General features: G+C 37.5%; 1 protein-coding gene across 1 annotated transcript in view; it reads right to left on the bottom strand.

Annotated features, from left to right (window-relative positions):
• The window catches only part of LOC149212249 (uncharacterized), a 109,755-nt gene that overhangs the window by 55,092 nt on the left and 34,512 nt on the right, over positions 1 to 20,151 (bottom strand). Inside the window, 2 exon segments of the mRNA XM_089388603.1 lie at positions 18,467 to 18,535; positions 18,819 to 19,219. Of these exon segments, the coding sequence (XP_089244729.1) occupies positions 18,467 to 18,535; positions 18,819 to 19,219 (470 nt within the window).

The raw sequence follows: 20,151 nt of genomic DNA, 5'->3' as shown, positions 1-20,151 counted from the left end.
ACATGCTCTCAAAAAGTTTCCGGTGGGTCCCCTATGACCCTGAAGGCTTCATCACTGCTAGGAGAGTCAAGTACAGACTGCTAGGTTATGAGCACTGCAAATACCCACATATTGAAAAATATGCCAATCAGCAAGAATGGCTGCAAAATACATTAGTTGAAAAATTGACTAAAGAGGAGATAATGATAAAGAATGTCAAGGATTTGGAAAAGACTCTTGACTTGGATTGTGTGCAGCAAGTACCCTTCAAACGACCACAGCCAGTAGGAGAAGGTACCTCGTCCTCAGCAGCTTCACCAACCACACAGATATCTTCCACAGCAGCACCAGGCACAGACAAAGGTAAAGGAATAATGGGTGCTGAAGAGCAAACAGTAAAAGAACAGCCTGCCCCCTCAATAGGGCAGCAACAAGAGCACACCCCTCCTCTACAAACGGAGCCACCAGTAGCGCCAATTTTGCAGACCCCAGCACATGAGGAGAGGGGTATGAAAAGAGATAGAGAAGAATCCACCCCTGTTAGTGGATCCTCCCAACAACCCCAGGCCAAGAGACAAAGGGTTGACTCCCCAGAGGTAGAAGACATCACTGAAGAAGTCCTTGACAGTTCAAGGAAAGATGGAGAAGGCAGCCAACATACAGGTACAAGCTCCTTTCAACAGGAGCAGGGAGTGCAGCTTGGCTTGGAGGTCTCATCCTCCACTCAACAGAACAAGAAGCCTAAAAGCACTAAGGCTTCTTTCAAGCAAATCAAGGCACAAAATGACTTGCTGAGGGTGGAAGTCTATAAACAATTTCTAAATGCAACACCAGCCCAGAAAGAAAGGCTAATGTCTGTATATGACATTCAAGAGGAGAAAATGATCCTCAGTCATTTCAAACCTACAGTGCCCTATCCAAAATCAGCTGCAGATTATGTGAAGACAAGGGTGGAGGTCATGGCCAAAGACATCCATCCCATGGACCAAATAGAACACCACAAGCAAACTGGAGAAATGGCCTATGCCACCTTGGTGGATAGGGCAACCATGGCCCATGAATTAAAAGAGTCACTGAAAAATACCAACATTCAGTTGGATTTTGAAAGAATGTCCTCCCTAGCCAAAGACAACAGAATAAAATCACTGGAAGACATCATTGTAGACTTAGGACATGATCCTAAGGATCCAAAGGGCGTAAGGGCCCTCCTGAAGAAAAAAGAAGATGACCTCAATGCACTAAAGAAGAGGTTAAAGCTGCTGCCCATAGAGCACCCTCAAACAGCAGAGTTACAAAAGGAAAAGCAGGTCGATGAGCAACTGGACCTCATAATGCAGCTAAACCAGAAGGTCCTCGATTTGGAGAAAGAGCTTGAAGGGGCATTACAAGATAAACAGGGAGAGTCTACATCCCAAGCTCCTCCAACCACTTCAACCACTGCAACAACTACAGAGGCAGCAGTGGCCCCTGTAACAACAACAGCAACAACAGAAGCAGCAAAGACAACAGCTCCAGACTCCGGTACAAGCATGGAAGACTTGACCAAGGCTGTTAAAGAAATGGAGCTCCAGGCAAATGAAATAAAGCAGGCCAAGGAAAAGTTGGCAGAACTAGATGCCAAATATGATAAATCAAAAGTAACTGTGGCAGAACAAGGCAGAGAAATAAAGGCCTTGAAAGAAAAAATAAAGACTTTGGAGAAGGAGCTCAAGCTAGAGACTGCTATAGCAGAAATCAAAAGAATTTTGTGGGCTCGCATTGACCAATCCATCACCAAGCAATGGAAATCAATTAAGACTGTGCATGAGCAGATGGATTTGATTGGCCAAGCACAGACAGAGATTCAAAGGGCCAGAATAGTGCTGGGAAACAGGCCGGAGCTGGCCAACAGATTGATAGATTTTTTGAACAGACAGACAAAGGAAGAACTGGCAGCCATCAATATTGTCAACAGAACAGAGGCTGTCCTTACAGTTAAAAAGGTACTCACTCTCAGAAATTATGTACAAACTGTGGAGAGGAAGTGCTATGAAATCCAGGCTGAGGTGGATGAGTACAAGGCCAAAATGGGAGCACTGCAAGCCAGAGGACTGCCTAGCCTACTAAACAGCACGGGAAGACTGCTCCCCCGTGAGCAATATGCAAACAGAATGACCACCTTTGTGGAAAATCAAATTACTGCAGCTGGCAGTACTTCGGAGGAGGCAGGGCCTCCAACAAGGCAGAGTCTTCTACAGAAACTCGAAAATATATTTTTCATTGAAAATGAAATCCACCACCTTTTTGAGACTCCTCCTAATTTATACAGATATACTGAAGCAGATGAGACCTTGGTGAAGATCAGAAGACACCAAATGCCCAAGGAGGATTGGTGGCAGGCAATGCTTCAAATTTTTCCACGATAGCCTTAGTTGCTCGGTCATTGCCAGCTCCAACTCACTAGAAGACAAACAGCAAAATAAAGTCAGCATTTAAGGCAGCTGAAAGGTGACTCAGCACATGGACAACGACAGCTAGCCCAAAGGATAAGAAAATACACAAATTTTGGACAGCGTATCCTCAGCCGACTCCAACAGCCACCAAGTCAACAGTTTCTGACTATTTTGGACAACTAAAGCACTGAAGAGTTACTACAGCATTAACTTTCTCAGCTACAAAGCTCCAGGAGTTGGCATAACATTAATGAGCCATTAACTCATTTCCTTGATATTTTTCTCATGTAAATTTTGTATATATACCCCCCTTAGCAACGCATTAGGGGTTGGTGATTTTCACTCTGAGGCAAATATATTGTATACTTTCAGATTATCTAGTGCAAAGGGCTGGATCAGCTCATTGATTTCCTAAAAATTTGATGTCTTGCTGATGACGTGCGTGCTGCTACAGAATTCTTGTACTGTCTGATGGAATAATAAGTTTTTCTCAATCTCTATTTTGTCTTCTTATGTTATTAAATCATGCTCATGTTTCACTGATCTAGCAATAGAGAAAAGGGATAGTGCAGGATATGTTTGGTTACACCTTGTGCTCAATCTTTTATTGCTGTAAATGTTTTCTTCAGAATTAACTATGGACATGAATTCTTAATTTCTCATGTTTTTTCATTAATTCTATAAATATGAATGTTATCTAGAAATTCTTCACTGCTTCTAAATAATATTCTCACTTTTTCTGCATATCAGTTTATTGGAAGATTCTTAATTGCCTTTCATAAACTGGATACATCACACTTAATCACAATTTCAAAGCGTTGTTTCTCAGACACTTATCTAGCTCTGCAGCATCACTACTGTATCAACACAGCACACCAAACAACTAAAGGACCACTGACTCCATGCCCAATGGCCTAAAACATTCTAGTGAGCACATATATATCTTGACTGAAATCATCATCCAACAAAGTCCAAAAACAAACCTTGAGCATCATAGCTAGCCTAAAATATTACACAAACAAAGCTAAAACATAAAGAGAGAGCCCTCTCTGGTCATAGGTAGGCTAGAACCTGTGACCCAAAGATTGGTTAGTGGTTATCTCAGCCGTATTCCCTTGGGAGTCAAAGGGAACAACCTGAGTGTTAACACTATGGACTATGAAAGCAGCAGTGATGAGGAGCATGATGACAAATTTCAAAAGAATGGAGTGTCACTGTGTCCACTTAGTCCTAATCCTATGGACTATGAGAGCAGCAATGATGAAAAGTATGATGAAAAATTTCAAAAGAATGGAGTGTCATGGTGTCCTCTTAGTCCTAATCCTATGGACTATGTGATCCAGGTGGATGTTGGTGGCCACCCACCTATCCCATTTGGACCCCCACAACTGTCTCTTTCAGTTTTTCACTTTCCTTAATTATAGTGCAGTTTACTATTTTTAGCAGTTTTTCGGGTCCTAAACTTCTGGAGCCGTTTTGAGGCCATAAACGACGTTTTTTGGGAAATCCACCGCCAGTGATTTTTCTGATAAAAATCATCTTTTCCGTCATATTCCTCGGAGAGATCTTTCCAACGGGTTATCATGCACGTCAAACGGAGATAAAACGACCAATTCGTGACCCCTGGAAGTTGGTTGTCCAACTCACCCCAAAACGGAGCCCACAATTTGGCGTTTCATCTTCTAGGGTTAGGTTTTGGAATGTGAAGCGTTTTCCATTGTTTCTCAATAATAAATAGGCCTTCGAGCCTCATTGTAAAGACAGTTCGAAACAGTTCAGAGGCATGTAGCTGACACATCTCTTCTCATAGATAAGCTACCATCGCCCTAGCTGGGTTATTTCTATTTGTAAGCATATTTCAGTATTCTCCATTAATGAAATGAAGTATTATTTCCACTGCATCTCTGTTTTTATGGTTATCGCATCACTGTATTTATGGTTATCTCTGTAATCTATTGCGTTCTTGCTTAAATCCGGATCAGTGGTATCAGAGCGGTCTGCTTTTTCTTTGTTTTTCTTTGCATGTCCCCAACGAGGTCGGGATATAAGGAGTTAGGGCTTGAATTGGTCGAACCTTTGCAAGACCAGCCTCGCAAATCTCGACGACCTCCCATGGCAGATGAGAAGAAAGACGAGGGGGCAGGAGATCCTATCAGAATCTTGCTCGAAGAAGCCCTCGAGCGGCAAAGGAACGCGATGATGGATAGCTTTGCGCAGATCCTTCAGTGGCTACCCAGAGGCGACGCATCGGCTTCCAACAACTACTCTAGAAACGCCACACCGTTTAAGGTACAAGTTAATTTTGAAATCCCCATCTTCGAGGGTCAAATAGATGCAGATGCCGTAGATAAATGGTTAAATCTGCTAGATGGGTATTTTTCTGTTCATGAATTTTCAAGTCGGGAAAAGATTATTTTCGCTCTTCTCAAAGCAGCCCCCCACGTCAAGGACTGGTGGGAAACATACTGCGAGCAGAAGGATGAAAGTACAGGCTCACTGTTTTCAGCCGCCCCCACTTGGAATGACTTCCGGGATGCCATCAAGGAGCAGTACTACCCTGTCAAAAGCTATGAGGACAAATACATCAAATTGACCACACTGCGGCAGGGACGAGACCAAGATGTGCCAGAATTCACAAATATTTTTCATACCCTTCGCACACAGTTGGGTATCAAAGATTCTGAGCTGCATCTGGTACTCAAATACCGTGGCTGCCTACACAGATACATCCAGGAAGAGATGGAGTTCTTGAACATCTCCTCACTCGGCACAGCATACCGATACACTGTCAAAATCGAGCAAAAGTTCAAACAGAAGAAGCGAGACTTTGGATCTACAAATCCGAAGCCTAAAGGACAAAGCCAAGGTGGGGTGACCCAAGACAACCCCTCGAAGCCGCAAGAAAAGAACACCACCACGAAACCGAAGAAGGACACAGGAAAGTGGTGTGAGTTCCACAAGAGTCCCACTCATAACACAAGTGAGTGTTGGACCAAGCAGTCGCTGGTGGCCGAGTTGAAGGCTTCCGAGTTGAAGGCTGGTGGCCAGCAGTGCCGCCTTCCCTACAACATCAAACCCTTCACAGACGAGGCATTATGTGATGTTACACCTCTAGATGTTTGTGATGTACTATCAGGCCAGCCATACTTGTGGAGGCGACATGCTGTGTATGAGTCAAGGCCTCGCGCTGTCATTATTTCTTTGGATAATTCATTATACAGGATACCGGAGGTAGCCCCACCTACTGCCACCTCTTTGATCACTGCTAAGAAAGGCAGCAAGCTCATCTCACAGACTAGGAAATTTATTTTCTGTCTGGTTCGCTCCCAAAGTAAGGGGAAGATCGTTGCTACATCCATGACCCCCACGAAGGGTTCCTCCACGCAGCAGCAGCAACAGAGGGATACAGTCAGAACAGAACACAGGAACAACTTCTTCTCACCCACGGGGGTACCACACAAGTTTCAGGTGGGGAACAAAGTTTGGTTGCATCGACAGAAAGAACGCCTTACCAGAACCCATCAGAAGCTCAGGCCACTCCGACATGGTCCTTACACCAGTACCAAGGCTACGGGCAACAATGCTTTGAAGCAAAGCATTCCTCCATTCCTTCGCTTGCACCGAGTGTTCAATGTGGACCGTCGTCGACCATGCTTCCCACCATTTTTGGACACATTAGAGATTGCAGAACAGCTCACCAGAGACCCAGCTCAGCAGAAGCTTCCTCATCTCAGGGAGGAACTCAACGCAATGGGGACCATTGCTTCCTAAGGGGGGAGGAATGATCTAGGTGGATGTTGGTGGCCACCCACCTATCCCATTTGGACCCCCACAACTGTCTCTTTCAGTTTTTCACTTTCCTTAATTATAGTGCAGTTTACTATTTTTAGCCGTTTTTCGGGTCCTAAACTTCCGGAGCCGTTTTGAGGCCCTAAACGACGTTTTTTGGGAAATCCACCGCAACGATTTTTCTGATTAAAATCGTCTTATCCGTTGTAGTCCTCGGAGAGATCTTTCCAACGGGTTATCATGCGCATCAAACGGAGATAAGACGACCAATTCGCGACCCCGGGAAGTTGGCTGTCCAACTCACCCCAAAACGGGGCCCACAATTTGGCGTTTCATCTTCTAGGGTTAGGTTTTGGAATGTGAATGGTTTTCCATTGTTTCTCAATAATAAATAGGCCTTTGAGCCTCATTGTAAAGACAGTTCGAAATAGTTCAGAGGCATGTAGCCGACACATCTCTTCTCAGAGATAAGCTACCATCGCCCTAGCTGGGTTATTTCTATTTGTAAGCATATTTCAGTATTCTCCATTAATGAAATGAAGTATTATTTCCATTGCATCTCTGTTTTTATGGTGATCGCATCACTGTATTTATGGTTATCTCTGTAATCTATTGCGTTCTTGCTTAAATCCGGATCACTATGAGAGCAACAATGATGAAGAATTTCAACTGAATAGAGTGTCATAGTGTCCACTTAGTCCTAATCCTATGGACTATGAAAGAAACAGCGATGAAGAACATGATGAAGAATTTCAAAAGAATGAAGTGTAATGGTGTCCACTTAGTCCTAATCCGATGGATTATGAGAGCAGCAGTGATGAAGAGCATGATGAACAATTTCAGAAGAATGGAGTGTCACGGTGTCCTCTTAGTCCTAATCCAATGGACTATGAGAGAAATAGTGATGAAGAGCATGATGATGAATTTCAAAAGAATGGAGTGTCACGGTGTCCACTTAGTCCTAATCCTATGGACTATGAGAGCAGTAGTGATGAAGAGCATGATGAAAAATTTCAAAAGAATGGAGTGTCACAATGTATTCTTAGTTCTAATCCTATGGACTATGAGAGCAGTAGTGATGAAAGACATGATGAAGCACTTAGTCCTAATCCTAAGGACTATGAGAGTAGTAGTGACAAAGGACAAGATGTAGCATTTTCAGTAAGTAAACAGTCACATTTTTGACGTAGTCCTAATTCTATGGACTATGAGAGCAACACTGACAATGCACATGAGGAAGAATATCCAATAAACATCGAGTCAAATTTTCCATTTAGTCCTAATTCTAAGGACTATGACAATAGCACTGAAGAAGGGGAAGATGAAGAATATCCTCCAAGTCAGTATTTGAAAAGCACAACTGATCATAGTGTGGATAACATTCCTTAGAATGATGATGAAAATGCTTATACAAATGATGATCCAATGATGGAGATGTTGCCAAGAAATATTGTATCGAGGAGTAGGAGCAGACCTTTTCGTATAAATGCAAGATGTTCTAGTTATACAATGGGTAGAGTAGAATATCTGACGAGAAGAAGTTCTATGAACGCTCTCATTTCAAGTGAATGTTGTCAAAAAGATTGCTTGAAACATATCGATTTCAAATTTGCATTCGAGAAAAGGAAGAGATATTTGTCAATGAATAAAAGCATGCAATCTACATTGTCAGGTTATGATTATCATATTGGGTGTTTATTTATCTGTAGAAAGGCTTTCAAAATGTTTCATTCAATGGGTAATTTTCGTCTCTCGAGAATCCAAGAAAATTTGGAAAAGGATCCCACATTTTATTCAGAAGTATGTCATAAACGACAGTTTGGGCCATTATCAAATACTGCAATGTCATGGATGAAAGATTTCTTTTCAAAGCATGGAGGGTGTATGCCAAATAGAGAGACAATACATATTCCAGATGATTTTTCAAGACGAGAAATCTACAACTTATACAAAGAATATGCAGAAGGTGTTGAGGGACATGGTTGGTTTATTACATATCAATATTTTGTGAAGGTATGGAAGAACAAATTCAATATGTTTGTATTCCTAAGAAGACAAGGATGGGGATTTGTAGTACATGTGCTTCTCTTAAATAAAAAAGGGACAAATGTGAAGGGTCAGAAAGAGGTAAGCATTCATAACTTTAACTTTTAAAATTGTATAGTCATCAACTATGAAAATGTATTTCTTAATGGCTTTCTTTTATGTTATGTAGATTCAATTATCAAAGAACTTCAGGGGCATCGCAAACAAAAAACAAGTGAAAGGAACAAGTTGTACAAGCATCGAAAGAAGTGTTATGATAATCCGAATAAATATTTAGGTTTGATAATTAATGGTATGGACCAGAAGAAAACACTTTTACCACATTTTGTTCGCACACCCAAAAATTTACAGGAGGAAAATTTTATTCAGTATCACTTGGGCAATTGTATGGTCTTCAATGGGAAAATGTTGCCAAGGGTGTACTTCACATCACCAAATATTCATAATGATGAAAATATGACAATAACCATAATTCATGATGTGCTTTCTCATTGGTCTGGTAATCTTCCTGAAGTTTTGTATCTACAATTGGACAACACTTGCCATGAAAACAAAAATCAGGTTGTTTTTGGATATCTAAACATGCTTGTTGAATTGAGAAATTTTCAGAAGGTAAAGGTTGGTTTCCTTCTTGTTGGGCACACTCATGACCATATTGATCAGATGTTCAGTTTTTTTCAGTCACATTGAGGAGGAAGGAAGTTGGGAGCTTGCCATCATTAATTGAATGTATTAAGAAATCATACATGTCAGAGCCTACTTTTGATGTGTTGGAAGAAACTGTTGACATGCGAAGGTTTATTCTGGGATCGCATGGTGAGGAGAAATGCATTGAAAAACTTAATGACATTAGCTTCCAACATCAATTTCGTATCAAAAAAATTGATGGGAAAACACTAATATGGGGCAAGAAGTATTCAACTACTGCAGAATGGGAACTGTCATCAAGTTTGGAATTTTTGAAGTTCATTCCAGATCATCCAATATTTGCATCAAAAATATTGTTATTACAATTAGCTGATGAATTTCATAATGCACGCAGACATAATAGAGATATAAATTATTCTGATTGCCTAGGAGAAATTAAAAAATGTATTAGATATACATATGAGTACTTTGACATTGTTGATTCAGTTTGGTGGGATTCATTTTTCAATAATCAAAGTGATATCATTTCAACAACAACAAATGAAGATATACCTTTGAAAAATCCATTTATTTGGCCACAAAATGTGTTAAATGAACATGAGGAAATAAACATTGTTGAACAACAACAATCTCAAGGTATTATTAATTCTTCACAGGTAGAGGAAAGAGAGATGTATATTGGTTCTAGAATATCTCATGCACAACGTGAAGCCATGGAAGACATTTATAGGGGTTCAGTACAGGATATTAAGGAGGGTTGCGTGATCGCAGTGCTAGCATATGGAGATCCCAATGGCTATCCATTCTAGGTTGCTAAGGTTATAAAGGTATTTACAGAAAATTAGGATGTTACAGGTGTTGAAGTACATTGGTATGCCATAAATACACACCCATTCAATGGTGTATATAAGCCAGAGATGGTAGTTGACAAAAAAATGGCAGAAAGAGAAAAAGAAAGGGTACAAATATAAATCGCCGCTGCACAGACCTCTTAAAATTGGAGGATGTTGACATACTTGTTTATGACTTCAATTTAACAAAGAGAGGAACTCTTCACTTCAAGACGATAGAGATTCTAAAGAGGTTGTTACCAGAAGGAACAGTGTTGAGATGGGAGTCTGCTGAAACCAGTCATAGATCTAGAATAATTTTGAAACTTGAAATGGTGGGCATGCATGTGGACTCAGATGGGGCACTAGTTGATGAAATAGAAGAATATGGAACATCTTCGTCTGCATCCAGTCATTCATTTGAAGATGTGAATTCTAATGGTGTGCAAGAAAATATGAGTGGTTTTGAATAATTGTCTAAGAGAGTTTATATAACTCATGTTTGCATCGTGCCCCCGAGGGTTAGCTCAAATGGTCGAGTTCCCGCTGATAGTACTCTCCGGTTTGAGAGGTCACGGGGTCAAATCTCCTCGACGCCCTCGGGGGTAGGCCTGATGGCCGTGCAGCTCTACGTGGACGTAGTGGCCACCTCCGGTGCCCCCGTGAACCAAATCGAAAAAAAAAAAAAAAAAAACTCATGTTTGCATCGTATCTTGAAATAAAAATTTTGATTTCCATATGGTGTTAAATCAGAAGTTATGAATCATTTTTATGTTGTTGGATTATATGTCTTAATTATGATGATTTTTATTGTTTAGAATATCTACAATGCAATTAGAGATATAATGTATGTTTCATTCAATATACAAATAATGACATTTTGATTAATTTAGTCATGTAATTTGTTCATAATGTCATGGTTTTCTAATTTTATGGTTGAAAAAATTCCATTTTTTCTTTTTGTATCTTTAATGTTATGGTTGAAAACAATTAGAATTTTAGCAATGTTTAGTGTGATGTTATTATATGTTTAACAACATGGATGAAAATTAATAGAATTTTAATGTATTTTAGATCCCATTATTTTATCTTTATGGTCATTACTAAAACATGTTGAATTTATACTTAGGAAAGAAAAATGGTATTCTACCAAAAACATTAGTGTGTTTTTTTCCTCATAAACAACTTTTTTTTTGCACATAAAAATGCGGTTTTACTAGAATTTTTTTAAAAATGTTGAAAATTAACCCTAAAAAAAAATCCATCATTCCAGTATCAAGATTTTTCGTTTTCAAGGTGTTTTTTGCATGAAAATTTCGTTTTCATTGCCATTTTTAAAACATGTTCAAAATTGCCCCTAAAAAAAAACCATCGTTCCAATATACACACTTTTCGTTTTTAGCACTGTTTTTGATGTTTTTTCGGGGTTTTTTGGCCAGAGTTCTTGTTTTGAGTTTATAGTTCCAGTTTCAAAGTTTACATTGTTGTATTTGAGGTATGATGAAGGAAATAAAAAATCATCGTCAACACATCTGAAGCGTCATTCATTTGAGCCTGTCAAGAGAAATTACTCTCAGAATAAAGAATAATGAGCGCAATCTCCAATGAAATAGTTGCAACAACTTCCTTAATCCTCTCTATTCTGTAGAGTTTAAAGAAACAAAGATATTATAACGTGCATATACAATATAAGGATTGGCTATGTGCACATGGGGAGAGCTTTCTACAGCTAGAAATTTTTTCATAATCTCTTCAATTCCATGGCAGTTGTGTTATGACATTCAAGGAGTAGTTATATTCCTAACTTTATTATGCAAACCCTTTGATGTGTTCTCGATCTCCTTGCTCCAAAGATATTTCCATTAAAATGCTCTTTATTTTTTTCGAGACACAAGAGTTGTCAATAAGGATACAGTAACATCCTTAAAACCAATCTACCTTAAGATGCCTTTCTTCTTTGTCAAGCCCACATATTTTCATTAGTCATGCCATAAGAGGTGACTGCAAATGTGGTATTGACGTAGCCCTTGTCGTTGATGTTAAAGAAGCTAGCAAGTATCTACAGTCTTGATCCCTTGTGTAATGAAGCTTAGTTTCTCATTTTTCACCTTTCTCAGCAACTTGGAGGCAGGATATTACCTCAACAAGCATCGATTCTAATATGTCTTCTCAGCCTAGCATTCAGGAGAATTTCTACTGCCACATATTTGCAATCTGCCAAAAGTAAAACTTTAATAGCTCCTTTCCATACCATTGTGTCCACTGCAATAGTCCAAAATGTGATCTCTTGTTCTACTAATTTCTCACCAAGTACTTTTCAACATAACAGCCATGAGTGCTAGAAAATTTTTCGTATCTATCATGAATATACCCCTTATGTCTTTGAGATGTTAGTGTTGAACAACATCATCATTTTTAAGTAAAACACAACAAGGAACTCTTGAGTTTGCAGATTGCACAGGTATAATACATGTACATGAATTGAGGTTTGAGAGTTTGCCAAAGTCACAAAGATCAAGGACACTAGATGACTGCATTATGCTGGGAAAGGGTTTTGTAATGAAGGTGATTGACTCTCTAAATGCAAGGTTCACAAATTTACCTATTTTTAATGCTGCTAAGTTTTTTAGTCCTCGTAATTATTATGAGGATATGGATGATAGAGACTCTCAAATAAGAAGATGGTTGACATGTTTATGGGAAAATTTAGTGTTGGAGGCTTACTTGTTGTGGACAACATTAAATGTATAGGTGAAATGGATGAATTTATATGTACTATGTATAAATCTTACCCAAAAAAGCATATGTTTGGAGCATTGGATCTATGTGGAGGTGACTTTGAATGGTTTGAAGGATATCCATGCTTAATGCAGCTATGGCAAGCAATTACTGTTATTCCAATTAGTACAACAGTTTGTGAAATAGTCTTTTCAAAATTAAATTGGATAAAAAATGAGGATATATCAAGACTTTCTTTAAAAACATTGGATATGTTAATGTTTATACCTCTCAGTACACCTCATGCTCTAGAAGAGGTAGATTGGAATGCTATTTATGATTAATGGAAAGAGATGAAAACTCGAAAACCTCTTCCACTATAAAAATAGATTGAAAGAACTAGTAAGTTTCAGTATTTATTACCATCATTGTCTTACTCTATCGAGCACTTGAAGGAGCCATTTTGGTAAGTGAAATTTTTTAGTTTTATACCATTTGAATTTTGTAAATGAAAGCATAACCATATTTTTCAAGTTTGTATGTGAAGTTTTTCTAAAACATATTGAATGTAATCATTGCAAGATATATTAAGCTAAAGGACCACAACTGTCAAAGTTTTATAACTGAAAGAAGAAGCTATCTTGGATCAATTTTGCGGTCAAGTCTAGGGACTTTAGTTCCAATCATTTGAGTTGTGCAATTATTGGAAGTCTCATCTTTCCAAAAGAGTTTTAATAGACAATAGAATAGTGATTTGGTCAAATTTGAAGTTTATACACTAGAATTCCACTAATACCTCCTATATAAGCTAGAATTTATTTTTAATTTTATGAATGAGACCTTCCATATAATTTTAATATAAGTATTTCTGTTTCTTCATATTTTTATTCTTATTTCAATTTCATTAAGATGTAATTATTTCTATACATTTTTTTTTTTTCTTAATTTAGACTCATATGTAGTTTCCCATCTATGATTTTGTCCCTATAGTTGGTTCAATTATGGCTGAGTTCAAGGCCTGTGCAATATGATCTTATGTGGTTACATTTCTCAATCACACATGTGTAAGAGTAATGCATTTACTAATGCAACCTTTGACGTAGTAATATCTTTCTGTTTGTGAAAAAAAAAAATAAAGATAATTTATTGTTGTCAATTGAATTGCTTTTTTATGCTTTTCATTATGGAAGTGCGGCCTAAATGTGCGCCCTTATAAATGAAATTAAGAACCGCCCTTCAAATTTGATCACAGGTAGTGGCTTGCTCGCCAATCTCATATGCTTAACAATCAACCTCATCTTTGTTGCTTCCTTATAAATGCTATTAACTCTTGCGTCTCCAGTCTCAATGAGGAGGAACCAGAAAAGGCCTTCTTGGCCCTCTTCTGATCCCACAATATGTTTAATTTCTCCCTTGTGCTTATACTCCTCTAATTTCTTGCAACTTCATAATGCCAGAGCTTAAACACAATATCATGATTTGCATTCCATTTGCCTTTATATATAGCCATATATTTTCCTTGTGGAGGAATGTTAAGATTCTCATCCCATTCCTCCTGTTGTTCCTTTTTCCTTGTTGCATCCTCTTCATAGCAAGTTCCACCTCCCTCTCCTATACTCATGAACCTTATAAGCTTAATTTAACAAATTTAATTGCATCTGAGATAAACAACTCATCCAACTGAGTAGACTGAGTTGAGACCCTTTTAGAAACTAAACCCCTCCCTCCATAATGATATGGCCCTCTCTAACAACATCATCATGTTGTCTCTGAGATCTATCAATCCCTTAATCACCATAAATTTTCCTAGTCCTTCACTTACATCTTTGATATTTTCATCATTCAGATGATCAATTATACTTTGTTGTATTCTTACTTGTGTTATTATTTCCTTTTATTGTAATATCTCCCCAATATGCATGAGTACTGAAATTCAAGTGCTTATTTAAATCTAGCGTTAACATACTTAATTTTCAATTTGACCCATTCTGTTTCAAATTCTAATGTGGTTGGTTTATTAGTTGACTACTAGCATTCACCAAGTGGTTATTGGTGATCATAGTTTAGTTTAGAGTGAATGTAGAACTTTTCCTTGAAAACTAAGCTCCAAGAATATGCAATTATCATGGATCATTTCAAAGATCATGTTTTCTACAAAATAATACACTATTTTTATTCATCAAGAAAAGTTATATGACAAAAAACCAAGTGGTTATGCTTTTCAACATTTTCACATACATTTCCTATCATTTGTTTTCTCATCAAATTGGAAACTTGGTTTTTTGAGACTTTCAAATTAAGGTTTCACTCTGGTGGTGTTCAAATGGCATTCTGGTCTCCTTCTAAACTCCTACTTGATGTGTGCACAACAAGCATTGGTACAACTTTTAGTGATGCAACTTTTACAGATATGCAAATTTCATATTGATTTAAGACATGCAATGTTTAATATATGCATGAAGCCTTTTCTTGACATGCCACTCATATATTTGAAATTTGTAACAAGTAGAAATTTTACTAATTAATTATTATATTGATTATTACAAAATTGAAAAGGTTGTTAAACAAAATTATTTGTTGTTTATATTGTGCAGGCTCCCTAAAACATTATGAAACTAAAATATATTAAATGGATGTTATATAATATGATTATAGGAAAAATGTTTCCTTATGTTTTTGGGTAAGGGTGCACTCTTTTACCTTTTGTTGAATATCATAGAAAATAAGTGGCTTCAATGTGTCACTTTGGTGCATGCTTGGCTACAAAAGAAGATTAGTGAAATAATTTTCATATTCAACGCCATTTATTTTGAATGCAGACTCATTTTTGTTGATTACATATCTAATTCTTCGGAAAGAGATGTTGTTTCCTCACATTGTCTTTGCCTAGAGTTACTTGATCGGGGTGTTTACAAGCTTTTGAGATTTTAATTTCTTAAAATTATAATATTTTATTTATAGTCTAATTTTCATCATATTGTTTTGATGTTTGTCAAGTGTTTCTCAATGATGGTCAGCCAACATTAAGTCACAAAGAATTGTTTAGAAAATCATTGAGAAAAGCAACACATCCATGGAGACTCATTGCAAATCTCAGATTTTCAAGTTTGTTTTGACTGAGGACTATGATTTGTTTAATGCACATTAAGGAAAATAACACATATGCATTGGACACTCATCCTAGGATTCCATCTTTTAGGGTATCCCCATGATGTTGGTTGTTCTTTGCATTGTACATGTCATGTATTTGGAGGGAACATGGTTCACATCCTAGATAGAGTAACACGAAAGCTTTAAATATGTACTAACATTTTGAAGCCTCATAATTAATCTCATTGGATGGTGAATATCGTTGACTTGTAGTGTGCTTGACAACCATCCAATGACTAATATAACGTCCAAAAAATTATCTTTGCCAACACATTTATTCCTACGTCTGAAATATGTGTAGTTGGTGCCATGAACTCCACATGGTTGTTGGTTCCTCTTCCTAGGCCTTCCTTGAATCTCATCTTCATTATTATCCTATTGTTGTATCCATCCACCTGCCCATTCCTCATTGGATTTCCCTTTGTTTCCCCATTGAGCCTTCTTCTCCTTTGGTTTTTCTGGGGTTGATCTAAGGCTTGCTTTAAGTCTAAAGTAGACTCATAAGATGTGTTTCTCTTCTCTCTGCACATTTTCCTCATTGCTATATAAATAAATTGATAGTTGAATATGAATTGAAATGGCTAAAACCTTTTCCAAATTTCCTACAAACTAACAAGTTAACGGTTCGTCTAGAGATGTCCCTTAAAAATGGTATTTCAAGTTTGAGGTGAAATGCTTTTATATGAAATATGCATTCTAGCTTGTGTAGATTCAATGTTGAATACTTTTGTTAATTAGATTTCAAAAATTATCATTTAAGCCTTTTCTTGTTTTACCAAGTTGTAGAAAATATCTCTACTTATCTATTTCCCATATTTAACCATGGTGTGGCCAAAGAGGAACTGGATAATGAGATTATTTTTCTTTGTATGATTAGATTAAGTTGTTTGTAGATTATTATGTATTATTGGTTTGTTGTGGAGGTCTTGCTACAAGGCTTTGACATTGAGCTAACTCCATTGAGTTCTTTTTATTAAGTTAAAGGCTACATGGTTATAGATTTTTCAATGATTATGCCATTATGTGTTTAGCATTTTTTTTAAAACAATGCTTGTATATGACATTTCAAGTAGAGTCATAACTCCTCACGTAATTCTTTAAACAGTGCTAGCTCAATGGAAGAGCACTTTCCTTATAAGCAGGAGGTTGGTGGTTCAATTCAACTCTATCCTAACATGAATTAATCATTATATTGTAGTTTATTTTTAATTAAATACATTTCATGTTGATTTATTTCAATGGTATATATTGTTTTTAAAGAGATGGAAGACATATTGTCTCTATAAAGGCAAGAGAAAATATGTATTTTGTCCAAACTATTGTCTCTAGAGAGGAAAAATGAAATTGTCTACTAAGAGACAATAACACTAGTGTTATATATTGTCAAAGAATTTTGTAAGACAACAATAGTTAAGAAAACATTTTTTTTCTTTTTTTTGTCTCAAGTTAATAGAATTTACCCAAAAATTGTCTTAAAACCCCCCTCTATTTTGTAGTAAAACCACAATTTGAGAGAGCACATCCAAGGATAGGCTGCCATACATTTTTGTATTTCAGCTCTATTTTTGGACTTTTACACCCCCAATTAAGGGGAAAATGTTGGACACCTAATCCTTTAGAGTTGAAGTGGTGGAAATCCAACTGTTATTGGGTGTCCAAATGAGCCCCTCCGATTGAGGGGAGAATGTTGGACACCTAATCCTTTAGAGTTGAAGTGGAGGACATCCAACAATTATTGGGTGTCCAAATGACCTTTGGGAAGATGGAAACCAAATGTCAAAAGCGCACTTATTAATATGTAGATTTTGTTAATAGAAGATATTCCACCATTATCTAAATCTGCCTATTATTATTTATGTGTGTTTAACATAAATCAATAAAATATGACTTACGTATTAATATGTAGATTTTGTTAATAGAAGATATTCCACCATTATCTAAATCTGCCTATTATTATTTATGTGTGTTTAACATAAATCAATAAAATATGATTAAAAAGTCAGACCAAAAGTTTACTAATTTCTTGAAAAGATAAACCCGCAGAACCAAGCCAAAACTGACATTATGGGACCCTATTGAAAAGCTCGAGTGAACCCTCTATTGAGATTGTATTGTTAAGGCACATAAATTGCTCAGATACCCCAATGGATGGAGTCGGTGTGTCACGGAGTAAGACACAGGGAATCCCGACCTCATTCTTGGAATATTAGATTGTCAATTCAACATGATAAAAATCACTTATAAATTCAACATGATGACAATCACTTATAACATATCAGAAATAGAGAAACACAAAAATCAGAATTCACCATTAAACACTACAAAATTTTTGTTCTACTGCATGATGAAAATCACTTATAACACATCAAAAATAGGGAAACACAAAAGCCAAAATTCACCATTGAACACTTCAACGTGTTCAACGTGTTGAAAGAGATAATCATTTATAATGACCATTTTACTATTTTTAGGTGGAGGTTTTGTTCTCTAAAATGTTAACGAAGGCAACATAAAACTTAAAATTATGACCAAATTTTTGGTCAGATAGGGAGGGGTGGGTCAAATTTCCCATTTTTGGAACCATGGGCCTTTTTCCTTTGATCAATCATACAAGGGATTCTATCTTGATTATGAAACAGCCTGATTTTCAATCATATAAAGGAATCTTGATTATGAAACAACCTGATTTTATGTGTATGTCTTTTGTGTACATTTTAGAGTTTTTTTTAAAGAATAGGGAGGTTGAAGGCACATTTTCATAAAAAAGAAATGCTTAATTATTTTATTGATTATATGCTACAGAAAAAAAACATTTAAACATCTAATTAATTATTTTTAGACAAAAACTTGTTTGCTAGAGACTATGCAGCATACCGCACTTGTTTTATGTACTTCCTGCATAGAAAATAAACCCGCGTTCACTTGCATTGTAGGCGGAGCTTTCTGTTAGACCAACAGACATTAAAAGGTGTCAGCCAATGTATCCGCCGCAAAGCTGTCATGCCGCATCAACTGTATCACTACTTCCTTTTTGAAGCGGAGTTTCAGAGATCCATGGATAAAAGTCTTCTCTAACAATCTACAAAGTTCAACACCTGGCAGCTCTTCTAAGTCACCGCATCCAACAATCCATAGTTTCTTAAAGTGTTGGCAGACCAGAAAGCCCTTCTATTTTCTCCAACTTTTTGCAATAGGAGATGTCAAGATATTGAAGGTTGGGGCAGACCCCTTCACCAAACGATATCTTTGATATTTCTGTACCCGACACATAGAAGCGTTGGAGCCGAGGCATGAACTCCTTAAAGGAAGAGTCCACTGATGCTTCTCTCTGTACTTCAACCCTTTTAAACACCAGTTCCGTTAACGGACAGCCCGTTACAGAGAAATCAGTCAACAGTTCAAGGGAATCCGGCAAATATTTCAATTTCTGGCAACCACGGATTTCCAATCTCTTCAAGTTCTTTAGCTTACAGAGCGACGGCGGCAGAGAGTGCAGGTCAGGACTTCCGATTTCCAGAACTTCCAAATTGCTTAGATCTCCCAATGCAACTGGCAATTCTTTTATGTTTGTGCACATCAAACGTAATTCTGCCAGGGACCTTTGATGTGCCACTTGCGGAGGCAATACTTAATTTTCTCACACCAGAAAAGATTCAGGTGTTCAAGCGTGCGGATGTTTCCCAGTGTTTCGCTTGAAAGGGTTAAATGGCTGCACATGCTCAGATCAAGATATTTAAGTCTAATTAAATTCCCGAAGGAATTTGGAAGCCGCTCCAAATTTTCTACTTGGGACAAATCTAGGTGTTCCAGATTTGTTAAATCCCCGAAGGAATCTGGCAGTGACTTCAGTTTTGAGCACAACCCTAACTTCAAGGCATTCAAAGAACGCAGAAGGCAAAATTCTTCGGGCAAAATTCTTCGGGGAAAAGATAAAAATCTGTTCGAGATGCTTTAGCCGGCCTATGGACTTTGGAATATTTGAGAGGGGAGCATAAATCCGTAACTCCCGGCCCGCCCCCCCCCCCCCCCCCCCCCCGAAAATGTTCCAACGATAAAAAAAAATCAGATACTATTCTCATCAATAAAATTTAAAATGCGAAACACACAAAATTTAACTTCAAATTCCATTTTACCTGCGATTGCGCTTTCCACAACGTTTGCAGTAAGCTGCCGCCCACTTCTAAATAGGAAGAGTAGGGACACTTGTACCAGCGAATCCATATTACATTTGGTAACTGCACTCTCGTTAAAATGCGTTCCATGTCACCGTCTTCAACGTGAGTGTTGGGTCCCTATAATACTAGTGATTACCCCATTACTATTGTAGTTATACCCCTTATTTATATTGATGTACCCATGTAGTGCCCATATTGTTACTATTGTGCCACATAGAAGCCCACTATTGTTATTGTTGTGCCCTACAATATTATTGTTATGTAGGCTTTGATTGTATTGGGACCACTTAGACTCCTATATATAGAAAGGAGGTATTTTCATTTGTATCATCCAAGAATTGTTCATTTATGTAATGTAAAGGAGGTTGCCCCCTCGAAGAGGCT

The sequence above is a fragment of the Pinus tabuliformis genome, chromosome 1_1 (genome assembly GCF_031772625.1).
Source record: "Pinus tabuliformis cultivar Carrire ecotype Pingquan chromosome 1_1, CPIR1, whole genome shotgun sequence".
Classification (NCBI taxonomy): Eukaryota; Viridiplantae; Streptophyta; class Pinopsida; order Pinales; family Pinaceae; genus Pinus; species Pinus tabuliformis.
Note: the sequence above shows the minus strand (reverse complement) of the source record. Positions and strands in the feature narration are given on the sequence as shown.